This window comes from Dicentrarchus labrax, unplaced genomic scaffold (genome assembly GCF_905237075.1).
Source record: "Dicentrarchus labrax unplaced genomic scaffold, dlabrax2021, whole genome shotgun sequence".
Classification (NCBI taxonomy): domain Eukaryota; kingdom Metazoa; phylum Chordata; class Actinopteri; family Moronidae; genus Dicentrarchus; species Dicentrarchus labrax.
Genome location: NW_026136707.1, coordinates 23,512,229 through 23,534,124, shown reverse-complemented (window position 1 = coordinate 23,534,124; position 21,896 = coordinate 23,512,229). Strand labels below are relative to the sequence as shown.

The 21,896-nt window shown below is 43.1% G+C and overlaps 1 protein-coding gene across 7 annotated transcripts in view; it reads right to left on the bottom strand.

Annotated features, from left to right (window-relative positions):
* The window catches only part of LOC127366381 (intermembrane lipid transfer protein VPS13B), a 315,825-nt gene that overhangs the window by 160,499 nt on the left and 133,430 nt on the right, over positions 1-21,896 (bottom strand). For all 7 annotated transcript variants that reach the window (XM_051405186.1, XM_051405181.1, XM_051405183.1 and 4 more), the window contains exon 22: positions 12,631-12,764. In XM_051405186.1, coding sequence (XP_051261146.1) covers positions 12,631-12,764 — 134 coding nt within the window. The remainder of the gene's footprint in view (positions 1-12,630; positions 12,765-21,896) is intronic.

Sequence of the window (21,896 nt, the reverse complement as noted above, 5' to 3'; positions counted from 1 at the left end):
AAGAAGGATGACGGCACGGAAAGACAAGGGAAATAATGCTATACCAAACATACGAATATCTGTAATGCTAGTCAAATACCTTGCCAGGGTCTGGATTAAATCGTGCTAAAGTCTGTGGGGCCAGAGAGTCCATGAACAAACTCCTTATTGTAATCCATACCTACTCCAGGAGGCAATATGGTTACTGGCTGAAGTTGTATCCAAGACAAATATGGTAAACAAGAAAGATCAAAATATAATGAGATGTAGAAAGCAGTCAGAGAGAGCATGCCTCCGCCAAGGCTGCACAATAGTCTACATTTGTTATTTTAATAATAGAAAATGTTTAGGAATGTTTAATCTGCATCTGGATCTGAGGCAAAATACACACTGCGATAGACAATTCTGGGATAAATGTGCCAGATTTTTTTGAAGGAGGTACAATAGTTCATGAGAAAATAGCGAAAATGTCGAAAAATGCTCTATCTCGCAATGTTGAGTAAACCTTTCTAAAGGTTTAGAAACCCGCCTTCCATGAGCCATGGCATGACTTTTCGTGCGTGGGTGATATATCCTGCAAAGAGAGAACCAGAAGAGGTAATGAGAGAAACTATACACCTCAGACTGGTGTATTGAATTCATTTCCTTTGGTACATGCAAAATGCATGTAATATAAAGTTTTTCATCAACAGTCCTCCGTGGCCGCTGCTAGAGACTCAGGAATGTTCAATATGACTTCCACTCGAATGAATTCATGTTCACTGACATGATGCCTTTGCCATGGAAACCCTCTGCTTTCTCAGTCACAGCAAACCACTAGTCGTTTAAAGACAGCCGAACAATTCATCCCGGGATGTACTCAAAATACCAGTAAAACATACTGACAGAACATTGTAAATGCCCGTCCTTGGTACTGCAATACGGTTCACAGTTCTAGGAACGTGAACTCAGAACCCTTTGAGAACCCACTGGCTATCCTCCACCCTGTTCTCTGGGCTACCACTAACAGCAGGTCACCCTGGTTAACCCCGCAGACCTCTCCAACACTCCCCCTATTGTGGTCTCAAGTTGGAGCTGTGACTCACACAAACACAAACACAAGGAGACCGACATACAGTATCCAAACAAAGATGACAGGGGTAACAAAGGGCAAGAGCGGGAGCACTGGCACTGCCGAACAGCGCTGACAGATCCAGAGAGAGAAACAGTCTGAGGTCAGAATGTCCCATATGCATCACAGCTTTGACTGCAGCCAAAACCATTGACAGCTCTTCTCCCTGACCGACTCTGTATCCATCTATCCCTCCATCACGCTCTGTCCTTGTGTCCCTCTCACTGCTGAGGTTTTGCTATTGGTGTCCAGGTCTCACACCATGACCATGCATTGATTCAGGGTGGAAAGTCTGTGTAGGGATGTTTTGACCAGAGCAAGGGGACGATAGAAAACCCTAGAGGAGGGGAGAGAGGAGAGGAAATAAGAGCTGGTGGGAGCAGAGGGGAATCCAGTGTTTGCGCTCAGCATTATGGAATGATTGCATACACTACAAATGTTCTCTGTACTAACAGGTCAAAGCACAAAGTGAGAGTGTGTGTGTTTCATGTCACAACTTCAGGTGTAAAAGTTCAGTTGAGGTTGTGCAGGGTCATGTTTGGTATTCCACACAATTGTGTTTAACAGCTCTGTAACAGGCCAATAAACACAGCACTGGAAGCAGTCAGCCTGTGTGACAATGTCCCCCTACTGCGAGCTGATGGGCATGCCAAGTTCGTGTATGTTTGTGAGTGTATGTGTGTGAGTGTATGTGTGTGTGTGTGTGTGAGAGAGAGAAAGCATGCACAATGTCCTGTGACAGGACAGGAAACTAACAGGTATGCCAGGTTGACCTAAAACTGACTTTGTTCCGTCACATGCTTGGGAGGCAAAGGGCCACATTTGCAGTGTTACTGGACTTTGGCAAGGCTCAGCAAACTAAATTAAATTTTTATCCATAATAGGAGAGTGAAAATGTATTTTCTGTTAGGGTAGACCCGTGGAAAGGCAGCTTTTCCAAGCACGGCAAAAGGAAAACTCTGAAATGAATTTAAAAATAGAAATGGGCACAAATAATATCTGAAAGCCAGAAGTGTAATTGCAGTGTGGAATATCTGTTACACAACTTTACCCTCTGTGGGGTTCAGGGTAATGTGGAATAAAACTGCAGCAAAAATGACAGATAGATGGCCTCTGGAAATGACTCAGGTACAACAAACAGTAAATACAGCACAGGATTGTGGTATCTGGAGCTGTACCACACTAGGAGAAGGACTCAGGATTACATTAAAGATTTAGAATCAAGTTCAAGCCTACTGTAAGACGTTTAAGAATGGCATGCGTCCATAAGTATATGTGTCATTATGGAAGGTTCATTGGGGAAAAGAGGAGTTAAAGAGTCACGATTCTTCATTCCTCTTGTCCAATGACATCATCTCCTGTCAAAGTGAAACTAAATCGTTAAACATAACAAATGGAGTTAACCGTTAGCGGCATGGGACTGCACTTCTGTTACCCACTGCCTCTAATGACAGATTAATTGAGGAAAAAACACTGTGGGACAATGTGAGTGTGTGTCTGTGTGTGTATTCGGGGGCAGGGTGTATCACTCGCAGCACACTCTATAAATATACTTCAAAAACAACAGGAACACTTTTCAATTTTGACCAGGAAATCTCTGTTAAAAGAAAAAAGATTGAAACCAATCAAGTCCTTATGAGGCTGCACGTGCCAGGTTTAACTGAGAAAACATGCTCAGATGACATACTTACACGTTTACAAAAGCACATACACACTCATACATCGTATGTGTGCTTGCATGTTCACACACAGCACATGCAAACCTGAACACACACACAAAAAAAATCACAGATCTTATCACCCGTGAAACTGCAGTCATCAGTCATTTAAATACAGAATGAAAAAGTCAAGACAAAAAAAAATTTAAAAACCCTATGGCCTCAAGCCAAAACACCTGAATTAACATCCCCCGTCTTCTTTTTCTTCAAACAAGTGCTGCTCAGAGAGAGCCCCCCGCCCCCCATCTCTTTTTAATATCCTTGTTGAGACTTGGTGCTGTGCTTACCACTTCCTCTCAAGGATGGCACCTGCAACAGCAATGAACTCAGTTACAAAGCACTGCTGAAGCTATATCGTTATATCTCCCTGTATGACTGCTGGATGTTGAGTTAGTTCAGTACAACAAGCTGGCTGCTGCATCCGATCTCCTCCTCCTTCTCTGTTTGCCCTGAGGGTGAAATCACCACAAAAGACCTGCAAAAGCTGGACTGATGGGAGATCAGTATGATTTATACGGAGTAGCGAGGATACTGCTGTTTGGCACAGAATCAGAGACCGAGCAAAGATTGTGTGCATGTGTGTGTTTGTACTTATAAAGATGCATTTTGCTCATTGCTGCCTTTCATCAGTACCTCCCTGGTATGTAAAGAAAATGTCTGTTATCTTGCTGGCTCATTCAGAGATGAGAGTAAGAGATCTGACAGTACACAGTCATCAGGGGACTGAGTCGAGCTGGAAATTATATAGGAAATCTGTATATCATGTAGCATAATAGACTCGTGGTCTCTAGCTGTATAACTCTCAGTATACACACTGACAAACACAGGATTCAGTAAAAAGACCCACAGCCTCAAAAAGTGAGTGCCAGCGGTTTTTGAGTGACAGCCTGGTTATTTAGTAGGTGACCATTGCTTATCCGGAGACTTAGGCCTTGATCCCTTCCTCTTAGGCTTCTAAATGAACAAGGATCTTCTTACACTTTGATCTACAATCACTCAGCCTCTAATTCAATCTAGATTCTGGATCAGGAAGCCAGCATATGCTGTCAGGAGTAAATAAATACTACTAGAAAAGAGACAGAGGAACAAAAAAAAAGCTTGAAATGTTAAAAAACGGAAACATATCCATTTGGAAAGTACTTTGATTAAATGGTAAGATGCCTAAAGACACTTTTTTCTTTGTCTATTTATTCCTTCTCATCCCTGCCTGGCATCACATCACAGAGTTCTAAATATGGGATTGTTCCATTTTTTTGTGGCGAGTTCTGCTCAGTTTTATTCCTGATCACTTCCCTGCACCATCAGATAGCGTTCAGAATCTAGCCACATGTGTGGACCCTGTTTCAAATCTTTCAGTCTTAATACCCCCGAAAAGCGTCCCTTACTTCCTCCTCTTCCGAGCAGCACTGGGAGTGCATGATCTGTCTTGTGTAGCATTTCTCCCTTGAGTCTTTGTGAAGATGGTTTATCTGGTTCCAGCAGAGCAGGTTCTAATAGAAAGGAAGCTGAGGGCCAAACACACTTAGGCTTTAAAAGGCTGGGGCCATGTGGAAATGGCCTATATAACCACAGGAGGCTCTTAGGATCCGCCGTGCCTCGCCAGTAAATGACAGAACAGTGAGTTAGATGGAGGACAGCCTGTCTACTCTGAAGAGCAACTTCAGCGGAGAGTACATTATTCTCAGATAGTCATTCTTAGAGGTACAGTTAAATGTTTCAGACCTGAACTGATAGACTGCAGGAAAGGTAAGAGGAATTATAGCTATCATAACTAAACAACACAAAACTATACTCTCAGAGGTTAAAATTGATCCTCCATTGTATAAATAGGATGGAGTGCGTCATACCAAATCTGACTGAGTTTGAGCTTGTGCTGTATGAACCCTCTTCCTCCTGTGTAAAGTGCTGTTTATTCAAAAAACTACAGAATGTATAAGAGTTACCCCTTTTCCCTAACCTGTCCCAAAACTGAGCCCATAAACTTAAAAACCTGCACATTTTGCCCAGTGCCTCCTCATCTTGGAAAATCTTTTTTGCTACATGATTCTGACAGCACTAAAAACAACCTCTGTCACAGTCATCTAACTTGGACCCAGGCAGTGGAATACGTGTCAGACATTTGTCCTGTGGCGCTGTGGTCAGATCCGCTGTTAGGCTCATTGTTTTCATACCACTGCAGGGAAGAGAAACTTGGAGGCTCCGGCTCTGTCCAGACCTCAGCACAGAACAAACCCTGTAGGCCAAGATCACCCCTCTGTGGAGCGACCCCACAACATGTGACGCACACACACACTTGCACATAGACTTGCACATTGAAACATGTATATACCGACAGATTTTTCCCTCGTTTTTTTCCACACGCACAATAAGCAAGCCACGACACACAGGAAATCACCCAGAGATAGAGGAGAGGAAATTAGAAACACCCTCCCAGCATCCCGGGTGAAAACATTTGCAGCTCTGGAGCAGAAAAATCTCAGTGGAGAGATCGGCAGCAAACGGAAAACACATCTCTTTGTTTTTAAAAACCTGATACCTCTCCAAATGTAATCTTCCTGTTCCTGAACCAGACAGGACACTGTGTTTCCTAAGTGGCCGGTCAGATGAACAGAAGGTCCACAGAGCAAACCCCCCCCCAAAATCCCCAAACCAATCTCCTTGGACACCCCACCCACTGTTAACCTTCTGCATATCCTCCTGCATTCAGCTCTGTCCAAAAACACATTTGGAATAGTGAGTGTAATAGTAAATAGTGTAAAAATAGTGTAAATAGTGTCTCCCTGCAAATTAACATGATTAATGTGTGTATCTGAAGAAGACACTGTGCAGATGTGTGTTGTGGTGCATGGATGTACACAAATTAACTTTTTCCTGCGACCTCAGAAAGCAGCCTCCCCCCCCAATGTCTATGAGAGAGGCATCTAAGCGTGATGCCTCCTGACAACAGATAGGCTGGGTCTCACCCACATGCCACCACAAGCAATAAGCTCGTGGCCTGGCACAGCAGCACAGCCAGGCAGCCAGCCATCCCTGTGGCCCTGCATTCCTCTCTTCTAACACTGCTTACAGAAGCTGACAAGCGCTGGAGGTCTCCCTGGCCGAGGTGGAAATCTGCAAAAATAAACGCTTTAGGTGACATGAAGGCTTTGTTTGTTTCTGCTGGCTCGGCTGTTTGTGTTAGCGCGGTGGGTTAATTGCGACTTTGATCGCTGCGTTTATTGATCCAACAGTGGCCTTAGGAGTGCGGCTGGCCTGGCCTGCCTCGCCTGCTCCCACCCCCCTGATCTCAAACAATCACACCTCCACCACTCCGGCATGGTGAGCCACTACAGATGGGGGTCTAAGGGGTGGCCACACCAAAATGAGGACAGACTGGGAGAGGGTAGTCATGACTGGGAGCACTGTGATGTGATTAGGATGGGGTGGCTTAGTTTAGGTGAGAGACTGGCTGGTAATTAGGAATTGAGTGAATTGGACTGGAAAGGACTGGACTAAAGGTCAGGCAATGGTTCATGCAAGATTCATGGTATTGCTGAGAGCTTAGACAAAAGCCCTCACATACAAAGGACTAAGAGTAAGCAGGTTTGACTGTAGTTTGGTCAGATGTATGAAATAGGCTTGGCTTGGTTTATCTACAGTAGTGGTATGGCCAGACAATCTTACTCTGGGCCAGCTGAAGTGAGCGGAGGTGGCTGTGATTATGTTATGCGGCATGTATTACTAGGCCAAGTTGGATCAGATGGTGATGGACTGCAGATGAAAAGAGCTTTTATTGGCTAACTCTGGCAAATTTTCACCACTATTGATTTATGCAGTGTGATCGAAATCAAGTAGGCCAAACTGGGCTGTTCTGAACCTCAGCTGATCTGATTTGACCCGAGTTTGGCACAGCTTCCTACTCTGTCCCAAGACAAAGGGTGGACGCATGCTCCAACAATTTAACCAGATTCACCTCCAAACAAGCTTTCCAAAACACTTCTAGGAGATCAGGGTGAAAACTACTATAATTTCTCCCTGACAATTCTTAAAACATCCCAATCTTGAAATTGTAGCTGCTGCGAGTTTTTTATCCTAATGAAAATCAGTTCCAGGTCTCTAGGCCTCTGAGGTTCAAGAGGTTACAGACACAAGAGAATCCTGGTAAGCACTTTTCCAGTGCAGCCCGGTGAGAGGGTCAAATATGTGTGTGTGTCTATAATGGCTGTGAGGTCATCAGTGTATTGACACAGCAGCAGATGATGGAACAGGATTCTGGCCACACATGCACATGAGTGCTCCCGTCAACATGTGCGCACACACATACACACTGTGTTCTCACTCGGTAAACAGCTAATGACACATCTACTGTTATATTGTGAGGTCTTGATTTAGATCAGGCGATACCAGAGAGGATGAGTGTGTAATCAGGAGAGAATGTACACCCTTTCTTTCACTCTCTCCTTCATATTCCCTTAGTGCCTCTGCTGTATCCCTCTCTGTTCCTCCTTCTATCTTTCCCTTCTTCCCTCCAAATTCGCTCTCCTCTCTCTCTCTCTGTGGAGATATTTATGGAGACTCAATGACAGGAGAGACACACTGTGTTCTGCCCTCAACATTAACCCCTCTCTCTGTTTGCACTACAGCCAATCAGTACTTAGCTTTCTATTAGACAACCAGGGACTGCAAGCTATAATAAAAGCTCTTAAACATAAACACTGCAGCATGCCAAGCATATAGATGCCAAGCATATATGATTAATCTCAGTTTCAGCTGATTGAAGAAATCTTTTTGTCAGCTTGCAACAAGGTATGCTAGCATGCAGATTTGCATTTTTTATTGTGATAAATACAATAAAATATATGGATTGCAGTCAGAGTGTGTGCATGTGTGGTTCAACTGCCAGTGTTAAAGTCAAACAAAAGAGAGGTATTAAAAAGTCAGGGGACCTCTGAGGGAATGTACTAGGGAGTGTGTGGATAACTTTTGTTTGTGAGGGTAATTACAGTTTAATTGCTTTGCTGTCTTATTACATTTATTCTAATATTCTACTGAATTGTACTAATCAACGGAATACATTTTCAAATTTGGGCTTTTCTTGATCAGTGGTTAGCTTATGACCCTATTCATGGCTGGATTAATTTTAATAAAAATAAATGTATGCACATAACCCAGCATATAACACCTGAAGCAGAAGTTGATTTAGATGAGTTCCTTCCAGTTTGTAACATGATTGTCAAGTTTGAAAAGTTGACAATTTATTACCACAATCCACAAAGAAACATGGTGTTTTAAGTGGCACAAAATTAAAGTTGTAATTGCAAATCATTTGGAAATTGTGGGATCTGACAGACAGGGAGGATGAGGTGTTGAGTGGAGGGATGATAGGATGGAGGAAGGGGGGCAGAGGATGAAGTAATGTGCCTGCAGAAGGCGCTTCAGCCGGGGGTCAGATCCTGTTCATGGAAACCATCTGGCCAGCTCAATCTGAGCCACACCAAACATACAGTGCACATGATCCTCCTTTCTATCTCTCTCTCGCTTTCCTCCTCACCTTCTGCCCAGTTTTTCTCTTTCTTCCTCGCTTCCTAACCTCCATCTCCTTTCCATCACTTTACCTTTTCTACCCCACTGCTTTTCCTCCTCTTTTTCTCTCTCAAAAATATCCTACTCATTAATGCATGGCAGCTGCAGGGAGCAGTGTTACTTCATTTTTCCATGGCAACAGTCTCTCTGTTTTAGCAGATCCCATTTCAGTTTTGGTAGCAACGTGCTCCTTTGCCAGCGCTGAACACATTCATGTGTTAAATAGAAGGAATTATTGCAAAATTCCTGAAATAGAATCACCATCCTGATCACTTGCAATTATTATCAGGGTCCAGAGAGAACATGGGTGTCCTCTGGGAGAATGGGGCGGAGAAGGGGAGATGACAGGATGAAAAGGGGTAAGGGTAAGGGAGGCAGGAAATGAGTGCATTGGAGAAATGTGGGGGACAGAGAAGGACACGAGAGGCAAAGTGAAGAGTTTAGGAGATGTACTGTATGCAAAGAGTAACACAATGAGTTGGAGCAAGAGAAGGAAGCAAAACTGAGGGTCAGAATGCCAAGGCTGAGGGCAAGTGGCCATTTTAAGATGTGCCAGGCCACTCTGGCTAGGGTGACAATTACAGCACTGCCCTTCAGCCCTAATGTGAAGTGACTACTAAAATAACACCACCTACACATATTATAGCCTTGCATGACCAAAAAACTTAGGGAAAAACACACACACACACACACACACACACACACACACACACACACACACACACACACACACACACACACACACACACACACACACACACACACACTCCCTCATTGTGTGTATGACACAGATGATCTGTGCTGTACGTAATGTCAAGGAGACTCCACCATCTTGGGCCTGAGGGGCTCAGTTTGGATGGTTAAGTCCCTCTGACCTCACCATGCCTGTGGCAATGGTGTGACAAAGACACTGGCTCTTTCTCTCTTCGTAAATGTCTTCTTCTTCCACATTAACATCCCCTCTTTCTCTCGGTTCCATCTTTCCTGAGGAGCATCTAAACTAAATCGACCACAGTTTAAGAATGTGGGGCCCCAATTTGTCCAAGTAGTGATTCACCATAGCTATATGTGTAAACTGAACCACTTCTCTTTGAGGCAGCCGGTTTGTCTGTTTTCAACATTAGCTGCCCGTCTGTCTTTTTTTATTATTGACTGTTTCTTGCGGAGACTAAAGGAAGTTCTCTGATGGCTTTGAATGGATTACGAATAAAGTTTTGGCCATTTTCACTGCAGGGTGAAAAAACGGCTATCATTCCTAGCAAGGTAACAGGAGAACAGCGTCTTGCAAACTGAGATAGATAGTAATGCACTGGATTTGAAGTCATAGGGGAACCATGGCTCAGAATCATCTCTGGGGTTTGGTTGAAGCACTCAGCTACAGATAGAGCGTGACACTCATGGATTCAGATAATAATCTGTGCCCAAACCACGCATGACGGGCCATCACCAGGAATCAATGCTAACTATGTCTGTCATTGAAAAAGACAAGTATGGTGTAAAGAATGATTTTAGAGCAGAACGCTACAAATAGAAACAGTGCATGTTCTGATTTTTCCAGCTGCTATTCTTGTTTTAGACTTTAAGTGGGATATGTGTGTAAGACATTACATAAGCCATATTCAAGTATAGAGTCACACTGTAATGAAATGCACAGAGCAATGGGACAGAATTGCTTACACAGATTTTTCTTGAGGTTATGCTGTTTCTTGAGGTAAGATAAGGGATGATGCAGCAAAGTGCATCAGACCTTAAACAACTTAAATACTTAGATACTAAAATGAAAATATAGAACACGTTTTATTCCAAGTGTTCTGGGCTATTTGTGAACTGCTGACATTGGTGGAATAAATGACAACAGAAAATAGCTGAAAATGAAAACCTCATGTACCCTACCTTTTCCATTCTGCATTATCGCTATTTTCTTACCTACTCCTATTTAAATGAGCCCACAGTCTAGCATCTGTGCAAGACCACTACCTCCTTTGCCTCCTGCTGTGAATCTGTAGGAAAGAATTGATGTCACGGAGACAAACCATCATGAGACCAGGACTATGAGATTTTTTAAACCAATTTACACGATCACCAGCTATCACGTGTCCCTTTTCTGTTCAAACAGCCTTAAGTGGTCTCAGCAGCCGTAGAATAATAAATACTTCTGTAACTTTCTCCCCCCAATCTCATTCCCTTACTTTGCTCCATCCCTCTTGCTCCTCTCTCTTCTAAAGACGGAGAAAGCCCTGCATGCCAGATTGGGCACATGTGCAGCAGAAGTGTGAGCCATTAGGTATTCTGTTTACACCACACTAAAATAAATGGAGTGGTTTAAGTTTGGGGATATCCAAGGCCTGGGGTACCAGCTGTCGGGTCGTTCGGTTTGGTCCGCTTCCACTCCCATGTCAACAGGACAGACTGTTTCCTAATTACCGCTACAGTACGTGGTGTGGTCCCGGTCGCACAGCCGAAGGGGACAGAGGAAAGTGGAGGCAATGACGGGCTCAGCAAACTATTAGAGGGTTGAGTTAACTTTTGTGGAAGTACTGTAAACAGCTCAATGGGCTGACAGGGGACCTGGGCTCTGGAGCGTTATTTCAATTCAAATGCGTCATGCTCTCTTTCATGTTTGACTGACACCGGTTTGTGTGGTCCTAGCAATGAGAATTAAGATGAATTAAGAATGGTTGTTGCTGGACTTCGTTGGTTATTGTTTACATGCACAAAGAAACTTGCCTATAAGCCATATTCCAATTAAAGACTGATTCAGATGCACTTTGAATTCCCTGCAACAGAGTATCCCGGCTGCCCCAAATAAACCTGTTAAGAGAAAACTTCTGTGCTGAACTGCCTGCATATATAACAGTACACCGCCGGAAAGGTATGAAAATAGAATCCAGTGAAGTTATGATCTGTGAATTGATAGTCTGCTGACATCACAATGTAACCATAACCTTTTTTGAGTCTGACTGTGTGCTGACAGAGAAAACCAACAGTCAAAGAATACTTCCATGCTCTAGTGATCTGAGACATCCTGATCAGGTCTCTCATAATGAGAAGATGTGTAGTTTTTTAACACAGTTCTGATGTCTACAGCTGCCAACCAAAAAACTGTATATTTGAATAAAAATAAAAAACTAAAATACAAAATTAAAACTCTCTAGACAAGAAGTCACAAACAAACCTAACAGACTACTGAACACAAAGACATCCATATGCAGCAATCAGTAATGTACCACATGAACACTGGGTGCGTAGACAGACACACACGTGTGCATACACCATGACGTCCCGTCCCTGCATCAAGAGGAGCCCTGTCAAAGAGTTGTCAGCACTTCTTGATGCACTTCAGATGGGGCTGGTTGTGATGTGGGCTCTGCTAACTGGTCCAGTCAAGATGCAGCAAGCAGCCACACAATGGGAGCACTTAACTATCCAGTTAGACACTTAAACAGACGGACAGGGACATCAGGCAAGCCAGCCAGTCAACCAGAAAGTCAGTCCGCTACAAAGGGACATGAGACGCTACGTATGCATTTGTATGTAAAACAGGCTAATGGGCTAACAGCTAACAGAGGTCCCTGGGAGCCATATGGCCACAAGTACAGAGGGAGCTAAGCTGGGCTGGGCTGAGCTAAACCTCAGTACTTTACTGTAACAAAGGAGAGAAAGAGGCGAAAAGGGAGTGGGTTAATGGTCTCTAAAGTAGATTTGAGGCTGGTGTTTAGAAATGTAAAGCTGCTCCCGGACATGTGTGACAGCCAATAACTTCTGTATAAGGTCAAGTCAAGGAGCAATAAGCTTGAACCCGAAAGATAAATGTGGTAAGTATTGGCATAAATTGGTAGGCCAGGACATTGGACATTTTCTTTCTTTTTTTCGGGGGGAGGGGGGGGGTGGTACCAGCTATACAAGGTAAGCTATTCAGTCACCCCAGACCAAGACATTTGAAGACATTATTGTTAAACAGTATGTGGTTGCCAGATTTCAAAGAATCTAATTGCAATTATCTGAATTTAGTGTGTAGCTCACGAATATTTCAGCAAGGTGGATTCTTGTTGACATGGGGGCTTGACCCCGAGTCCGGGAGTACAAGGATATGCCACTGAGCCACTCTGCCCCAACAGGACTAGATACAGTGAAATCTTGCACATCACTGATCATCACTGATGAACAACATCAAAGGACCACAATCCAAGATCAGCTCAGTAGAGGAAACAGGGTACAGAGACAATAACAACAATAAAGGTAGGGAGTATCACTTGGTACCTGTAGAGTAAGGCGTTTAACAGCATCCCAGGCATGAGCGATATACTCCTTCATTCTCTCCTCTGAGGTTGTCCATGACTCCTCTGCTGTTGTGTCAGGCATCACCTTCATTGGAATGGACAAGGGACGTGATTCTGGTAAAAAAAAAAAAAAAAAAAGGAAAGTGATTAAACATTTGATAAATTCATTGTTTTAAAACAGCTTTTCTTTAATAATCAGTCGTATTCTGGCATTTTTCAGTACTGTATGCAGCACGTATTAATGTGAGTTAGGTTTGTTTAAACCTTTGGTCCCGTGATGAAATATCCATAGTACGGTAGCACCCTGTAACGTATTATATAAAATCAACATATGGTGAGAAAATATACTGTCCTGCATCCATCCTTTATTTAACTCTCTTCATAACTCACTGCTATTTTCATTTGCTGTACAGTGTCATGTTATATGATGTATAAATGACACTTCATTGAGGTGATGTAATGGTGCACTCAGGTTTCTTGTCTCCTACAGCGAGAAAGGGAACTATGAGAACTGAGAGAATGCATGCACGCACGCATGCACGCACGCACACACACACACACACAAACACACAGTATTCTAGACATGACATGTCCTGGTGTCCCTGCTGTGGTCCAGACGAAGGCCGATTGTCTGTACTGACACTCATGGCAACAGCCAAGCACACAAATCACACAGCAACAACCTCCTCGCTATTAGCTAGCTGTATGATCCAGAGGGTCAAAACACAAATTCAGAGTCCAAGAGACAGTTGCTGTGAGAAAGGAAGACAGACAGATAGAAGAAACTGAGCGTAAGAGATGCAGAAGCAGAAAAAGAGGGACTGAGACAGAGGCATCGACAGAACACACACTCTACCAGGTTAGCCTGAGGTCTGCGGATGTTAAAGCCATCAGGGCGTCAGAGGTGAGGGAAGGGGGGGTCTCTCTGAAGACACATTAAGAGATATTCCATGATTTAAAGGTCTGCCTTGCTCAGCAGCTCCTTCCCACACTTGTCATGAAACAGCGGTGATGTCACAGCACCACCATGCCTCCTCAGACTCCACTCTCCCAAATATCACTAAAACAGCCAAACGGGTTGGCATGGCAACAAGAGTGTGTTGCCGGGGCAATAGACAAAAAGGATGGTTAGTTACCCTGGTTTGTGGTCGCTGTGGCAACTTGCCTTGAAATTTGTGGGTGGAAATGTGTGTGTATGTATGGCTGAGGGACTAAGGTCACAGGTGCACGCGTGTGTGTGTGTGTGTGTGTGTGTGTGTGTGTGTGTGTGTAAAAAGCAGAGTGAAGGCCAAGCTCATCGTGTCTGGACTCTCCTACAGTATTTTCTCACACTCAGCATCCAGGTGCTTCTGGCATTTAGGGACTAGGAAATGGACTGTATTTGTCATGATGGCCACAATCAGTGTTGCATCATTACGTGCTAAGCATAGGACTTTGACTGCACAGTCCATTTTATACATAAAATATACATTTTTTATACATTTATACACCCATAATTTCCAATGTGCCTTCTCCCTCATTCTTATTTTTCAGCTACACTGTTTATGTGAGCCCTGTACACAACCAATTCCAACATTCGTATACTTAACTAAATATCCATATAGTCACAGATGGCAAAAATTGACTTTGACAGGACAGATTGTATTTCATGGACTGTCTTTCATTGAGTAATGTGCAGAGAGTGCTGCATAAACCGCTGTGATATCATTGGGTTGTCAATAGTGTTTTGTTGAAGAGGGCTGTGTGTGTTTTAGAGTATTCCTGTCACACTGCATTAGAGAGCCGTTTCCTGTTCATCTCTGCAGGGGATCCATATAGACATGACAGAGCTCTGTGGCTGCTGCTCTCTGTCATGTGGCCCAGCTGTCTAGACCTAGGAGAGTTTACCCCAAGGACTAGGCATGCTGTGTGTGTGTGTGTGTGTGTGTGTGTGTGTGTGTGTGTGTGTGTGTGTGTGTGTGTGTGTGTTTATTTGTAAAGTAGGTTCTGACAATGTTGTGTATCTGCATGTGTCCGATTTTTAACTGTGTGCATGAGTCAATGTCTGTGCGCACAGACAAGTACGTGTGTGTTAGTGTGGGTGTGATTTTAACTCCATTGGTGGTTATCACCGGCAATACCACAGTCTCACTACTTACGTCAAAGTCATGGTTACCCCCCACAATGTCCAGAATACATCCTTGCCCAACCAAACAGTCCCTTACCACATGGGAAAATACAACACAAACATATATACACACATTGCCCTGACAACACACAACAGAAAAAACATTAAAACAGACCCCAAAATGAGTTCATACCCTCAGTAATCATCATTGATGAATGCTTAAAATAAACAGAGCTTCAAAAACATCAATCCTAGTCACACACACTCACAGGACCATGTCCCTCCAATTTACCAAACTATTCTATTACACACCATGAGAGTGTTAGTGTGAGGGTGGAGTGGACCCTGCATGACTAGAAGTTGGAGACTATGCACAATTACGAATATGCAAGCTTACATGAGTAGGTATGGAGTGTGTTACAAGCAGGATTCACTCACATAAATCTGCGTAACTAATTTTTAATGCACAACATGCAGTGAGTATTAATATACACACGTCAGCCCAGAGTCTGAAATTAGGCCATAGGCAGTTAGAGCAATTACCATTAAATTCATTTCATAACGCCCTGACCTTTCACTACCTTTTCACCTCAAATCAATACAACCTTCAAATATCTAATCTGACTCATGTTCTAGAGGAACCCATCACTCTTCTTATGAGCCCCAAAGGTGACACTGGCTGCAGTTTGCATCTAAAAACTGGTTATTGCCCTAATTCTTTAGACCTTATGGCTGACCTTCACCTGAAAGAACCAAAATGATCATCTATTTTTTTAAGTCCTTATTTGACTTTGGGGGTAGGCCAGACTGTGAAAGCCCTTCCCCAGAGAGAGTCTGTTAGGCCAATCAGAAAGTGTGCTAAAGTACAGCATAGGCAGTAACAATGCAAGTCCAGTCTGCATCCAGCTCTCCGCTTTGTTTTAAATACCATTCCAGGACTCTGTTTGTTAATCCTGGGGTCATTATTTGGAATGAAACTGCCATATCTTGTTATAGTGACTTGGCGCCCGCCATTCCTGCAGGGAGGGGATTGAGAGAAAGAGAGAGGCAAGCGGGGACGGAGAATGAGAAAGACAGAGAGAACACAAGAGGTCTAAATTCAAATGAAAGAGAAATATGACAGGAGCGCCCGAAGCTCTTAAACCTGCCCAGGCCTAACAAGTCCTCAGAGTCCTCTTAAAGTGGGGTTATTCCCCCTGCCTCGTGCCATCTCAGCCATGTCCTCATTTTCACCCTCTGTTAGGCCATTAGGCTAATATCTTATTGGCCAAACTCTGGTCATACACCCTTCCCCTTTCCTTTCCTCCTCTGTTTTGTTCTCACTCTCTCCAACCACTCCCTCTGTCTCTCTCTCTTGGTGTTCAGCTGGTGTGTGGAGCTGCTGGTCCAGTCCTCTATAAACATTCTGGTGTTCTGATGGTGATTATTCATCCTCTTTAACAGCTCCATCATCTCCCAGCAAGTGAAAGGCCCGGGTCTTTGAAGTCCACAGCCTGAGCATGTGTCAAGTGATCAGAGAAAACACAGAGACCAGAGCCCCATTACAACACGTTGACATTAAGGCGAGAAACAAATCAATGTTGCCTCATTTCATAATGTACAACACAACACTGCCGTAACACTGCGGTAAAATGTGTGAGGGCGTGTGGCGTGGCGGGTGTAAATCGCACATCATACCAAAGTGTGATTCCCGCTCGCAATTGAAAACACGCATGAACACACACACAACTTCGCTCTTATACACTCACAGTCACACGACACTAACATCATAAGAGCGTCCACTACAGATTTAACAGTCTTCACAACAATGGCACAAAGTATCCATGTCCTTCCCAATAAAAACAGCCTCATTGAGGAATCTCGGCATTTCCCCATGCCGCCTGCTATCTTTCTGGTATGTTCCCTATTACAAATGGTTTACAGTGAGTTGAAGTGTTGTATATTCTGGTACAGCTGCGAGCAGAGGCAGCAATGGGGCTCTTTAATAAACCTGCCCCCCTATTTGTTTTGGATGCACGTCGGTGTTTATTTAAATATTTACGTGACTCCATTTGTTATGGGGTTATTGAAGCCGCCATGAAAAAAGTGTTGGTGTGGCCAGGCTGACTGAACGGGTGAGGAATGGGGAATGCAAGTGCCCATTTATTTCTACTTCTCTACACACACACACACACACACACACACACACACACACACACACACACACACACACACACACACACAGCATCCACGTACACACCGCACGATAACTTTGTCTGCCAGCTGTGCTTCAGGAAGTCCCCTAAACCAGTCAAGGTAATTGTGGAGACTTTTCAAATCAGGCATGTGGAGACACACTCTGAAGTCTCTGGCAAGAAGAAAAGCAAGAAGAGGATCACACACATTTCTCATCGCAATCGTCATCACTTTCATCATCATTATCATCAGAGTTCAGAGTGATCATAGACAACAAGGCCGGTCCAATCTGCGCAATATTCAGCTGAGATACTTATCTAAAAAAAGAGGAGAGGAGAGAGCTTCTGCCAGCCAGACCGTGACACAAGACGTAAAGAATGAAAACAAAAAGACACGTCTTCCCAGTGTGACACCAAGACCCTTTGAAACGTCCTTTGTGAAATCATCTCAACCTGGTTTCCAATCCCCTCCTGTTCCTCCGTCATCTGAACTAAACCCTCTCCAGTCTGCGCACTAATCCACGCTACGTCTGAGGAACCACAGCTCAACCCCAACTTCCCTCTGCTCCTCTCACTTCGACCTCAAAAACCACAGCCAACATCCACAAAGCCTAATACCCTTATCATTCATAAAAGCAGAAAAAGGGATACATAAGGACAAATCCATTCCCCACAGACTGTTCTGTGTGTCCTGGAAGTCAGTGTGAGGTTTGTATGGGCTCATAAGTGTGCAGAGGCCAGAGACCTTCCAATCTAGCGAGTAGAGTCCCCTGTAGACTGCAGCCATTCTTCTCAGGGGGGGCCTCCTATCTCATTATTCCTTCTTTTTCTTGTTTTCTTTCCCCAGTCCAACCATCATTACCTTGATAAATTATTGACTTTACCAGAAAAATTAAACTATATAAATAACTCCGCAATGAAAATATTATCCCCTTCTGAAAAGCGCACAGCAGCCAATAAAAACCTGCCTGACTTCCATCAGGCTACTTGGGCCCGGATTATAGTTATGTATGACTGTGTAGTTCGGCATGAAGTCCTCTCATCAGTTTTATTTTATATATGTGTATATATATGTATATATTAGTTTCTCTCTGCCATTCCTTTCTCCAAAATATATCAATTTATGTCTTTCCAAAATATGTCTCTCAACCATGAAACCTGGATTTTCTTTCCCGTTCCCAACCCCACCAACCCCCACATGCCCCCTGTCCCCCACCTTTTTTTTTTTTTTTTTTTTGCTGACGCACTACGGTTGAGATCACAGAAAAGCCATCAGTACGGGAAACTTTTTGGGAGGGCCACAGCCGTGACTACCACCATTTTGTCTTCTACCTTGCAGATTTACAGCATGAACAATGCAAATGTTTCCATTTCTCTTTTTCTGGTCCTCCCAGTAAACAGGAAAATTACATCTAATCCTATCATCCAGACCACTAGCAGACAGGAACTAAGACAACAGTCCTAGCTCCAACCTTTAAGAAGCACAGCCAGATCGTAGGATAGGTTTCTCAGCACAAGATGTATGTTCTCAGAGCGCCAACGGCTAATTTTAGGATTGAAAAGGAAAGCCAGTGAGATCATTACTCTGGTAGATGTTAGAGAACAATGAGAAGCTCGGGACTTGGGAGGCTCTCGATCAGAAACACGGTGCTGCTGCCAACAAGAACATTCATTAGGGACAAATAAAGAAAATACTTAGAGGCTAGTTTTATGTGAACCAATTTGTGGCGTAATTGTGCGGGCAGACAGAAATCAACCTCAAACTGAGGAGAAACAACTTGTTTTCAAAGTCGTCGTTCCACGGCCTTTCTTGTAAAGGATAATTACACAAAAACAACCGTTAACACTTCTGTGATGATGTTACTAAGCAACATTCAAACAAACCTTGATGCGAGTTAAATGACCAGTCTTGTGTTTAGTTTTTAAAAATCAAGTCAAAAACCTCAGCCTCTATAGTCTATCCACCAGAATATTTAGTCTGACCATATACTTTGACCAGTAACAACAGTACCTAATGGACTGACCAGAAATATATATTATCATATAACAGGCTTAGTAAAATTTAAGACATTTTTGAAACCATTATGAACACAATTTAAGACCTATTTCTTTTACATTCTGGCCAAATTATAAAAAAATAAAATAAAAATATGAAGGTATGAAGGAAAATCTGTAATAGCTCCATTACTATTTTGTTTTTACAGCATGATCAATACAAATATTTTTAAGTAAGGTTAATTTCAGTTCATCATATTTTTGATATTTTAAGACATTTTTAGGGCTAAAATTCTGATTATTGAATTTTACACTTTTTAAGACCCCACTGACCCACTGTATAAGCCAACCAGAGCCATACCATAATGAAAAGGGAGAACAAAACATTTAGCATGAAAACCACCAAGAAAATAAAATCCTTAAATATGAGTGTCTGTACAGTATGTGTACACAGCACATACCAGTTTAAAAGGCAAACCAATTCAAAGAGAAATATGTTGCCTTATGTGAGCAGACCAGTGTGTTTGGCAAAAAAAAATCTATAATATCTTTTTCCATGTTCTGTGTTCAAAGTCTCTGTCATCCACCGGAACTGGCTTCGGTCCAATTCAGCCAATGCTGGTTCTGAAAGTCAGCGGTGTCTTGTAACATGTACCCTGTATATTTAACATGTGCAATGACCAAAACCAGAAAAGAAGAGAGACAGGGTGAAATATTTTGTTGCCAAATGGAGCTGAGTGGATATGGGTTCTGAGATCCGAGCTGGGCAGCCCCATAGCCCCAGTATGATATCACCTTGCCCTCAGTGCTTTCTGGGGAAATGATCTGCACTGAACTGGTTCTGTGTGTCTCTGTACATTTGCCTACACATTAACAGGCACCTTACAAAAGCCTGCAGGAAAGTCCCCCTTGATTACTACGAAACTGTAGCTAGGCTGAATGTGGTAACAAAACAACATAACACTCTCTTTACATCATAAAAGTGCCAGGCATGCGTTCAAACGGCCAATTGGAAGCAGGGACATCTAGCGAGTGCAATTGTTCTGAGGAGGCTTTGAACTGCTAAAAACTCTGAAAATGATTTTCTTCCAGTGGATTATGATTTTACTGTAATTCCCTGAGGTGATTTCTGTGGGGAAATCAATAGCTCCAGTGGAAAACTATGATAATCAATAGGCACAGAAAGACGCTGCTCTCGCCAGTTTATAATCAGGCGGAACAAAACACCGCTCTATATCAATATTCCATATATCCAGCATATCGGGTCATTTAATCTTATAATAGTATTTCAAACAACCACGCTCTGGACATGTAAACTGTTAACTTATATTTTTGAATTGACCACTTTAATGCATGGTTAGAGTACACACTGGGGGCTTCAGAGTGTCTTGGGGGGTGTATCCAGTATGTATCCAGGAGCAGAGAGTCTTACTGTAGTGCCTCAAGGATGAATCAGTTGATACAGTTTCTGAAAGGAGCCTTCTGAAGAATGCACATTGTTTCTTTCAGTGTGTTTCAATAAGTGTCTAACAGCAGTATTGAGGCAGTTGGAAGGACTATTATTGTGGGATGAAAAGTGGCAACTTAAAAAACTTAATTTGTAACATGTTTAAAATCAGCAGCTCTTCACAAAGTGACTCAAGGGAAACCTTGCAGGGAGTATCCAGGATTGCGACGCCATACACACATTATGAGCATTCAGGGGCTGAATTTGTGACTTGCACACTTATTGTAAATTAATTTGCAACAAAATACCAGCATTATGGTTCCTACAAGAACCTCATGACGTCTTCTCCTGAAGGTCAACTGAGTAGCAGCACCAGTGGCAGTCCAGTTGGCTAGCTGCCCCCGTTGAGCCCGAGCCAGCCTTATGTGTTTATTCCCCAGTGCATCCCTGTGAATGGCAGTTCGAACACGTGTTGACTCCAACTGGCAAACAACGTGCACATCTCTCCTCTGTTTACCTAAATAGATGACTGAAGACTGAAAAATAAAACGTCTGCTGCAGTGATTACAAACCCCCTTAGAGTCCCCTGAGAAATTATATGCCGGCAATAAACCCGCAACTAAAATCGACCTTGTCATATATCTGGACGTTTATTTGGAGTCACGTTAAAACAAGCACATTAGAGCTATCGAGGAAAAGGCCAAATGATAATTTAGTAAAAAGAAGAAAAAAAGAATGTCTTTCTATGTACCCGCTCCAGAGAGGGAAAATGAGCTGGACCATTTCAATTCATTTCTTACAACAACACAATTTATTTCTCAGAGCAATTATTAATTTGCCTGAAAACCTTGCTCCGTCACAACTGATGAGATTAAGGTCCATCAAGACACAATGGTGATTTCTCTGCTACATTCACGTCAGCTTTACCCTTCAGTAAATCATTGTGGCTTATTGATTCCTCCTACGCTAAACAGCTGGATCGGATGTCCTGGGGTAAACACGCAGCAATTACAAATAGATTCAGAAAAATCCATCAGATGACTAGCTGCGGCTAAATGGCTTTAGAGATGAAATGCATCCTGAAGACAGGAAAAAGCAGAAGACAGTTTTATGTCCAGCTAACAGTCAACAAAGTATAAACACCACAGGCAAACATGATAAACTAATAACCAAGTTGGATTGAAGGGCTGACCCTGGCTGACCCAGAGTGAGCTCCCATCATCTCCCTCCTGTGTTTAAACATCCAGCTCCTTATTCACAGTATGCTCCACACATGGTAAAGCAATTAATAAATCATCTTTAGAGAGCCTAATTCCAATCATAACATGTTAGATGTCAGCAGCTCTTCTCATGAGGTGACTGGGGTGAAGGTTTTACAAGGGAAAAATCCACCCCAACAACAGAATCCACATGTGTTATTCCCATGACCTTGAGCCTTATAGGAGTCCTGGCTAACCATGAGTTAAACTGTGTACAGTTATGGGGTTAACATATGTGAATTCTGTTTTTGGGTGGACTTTTAC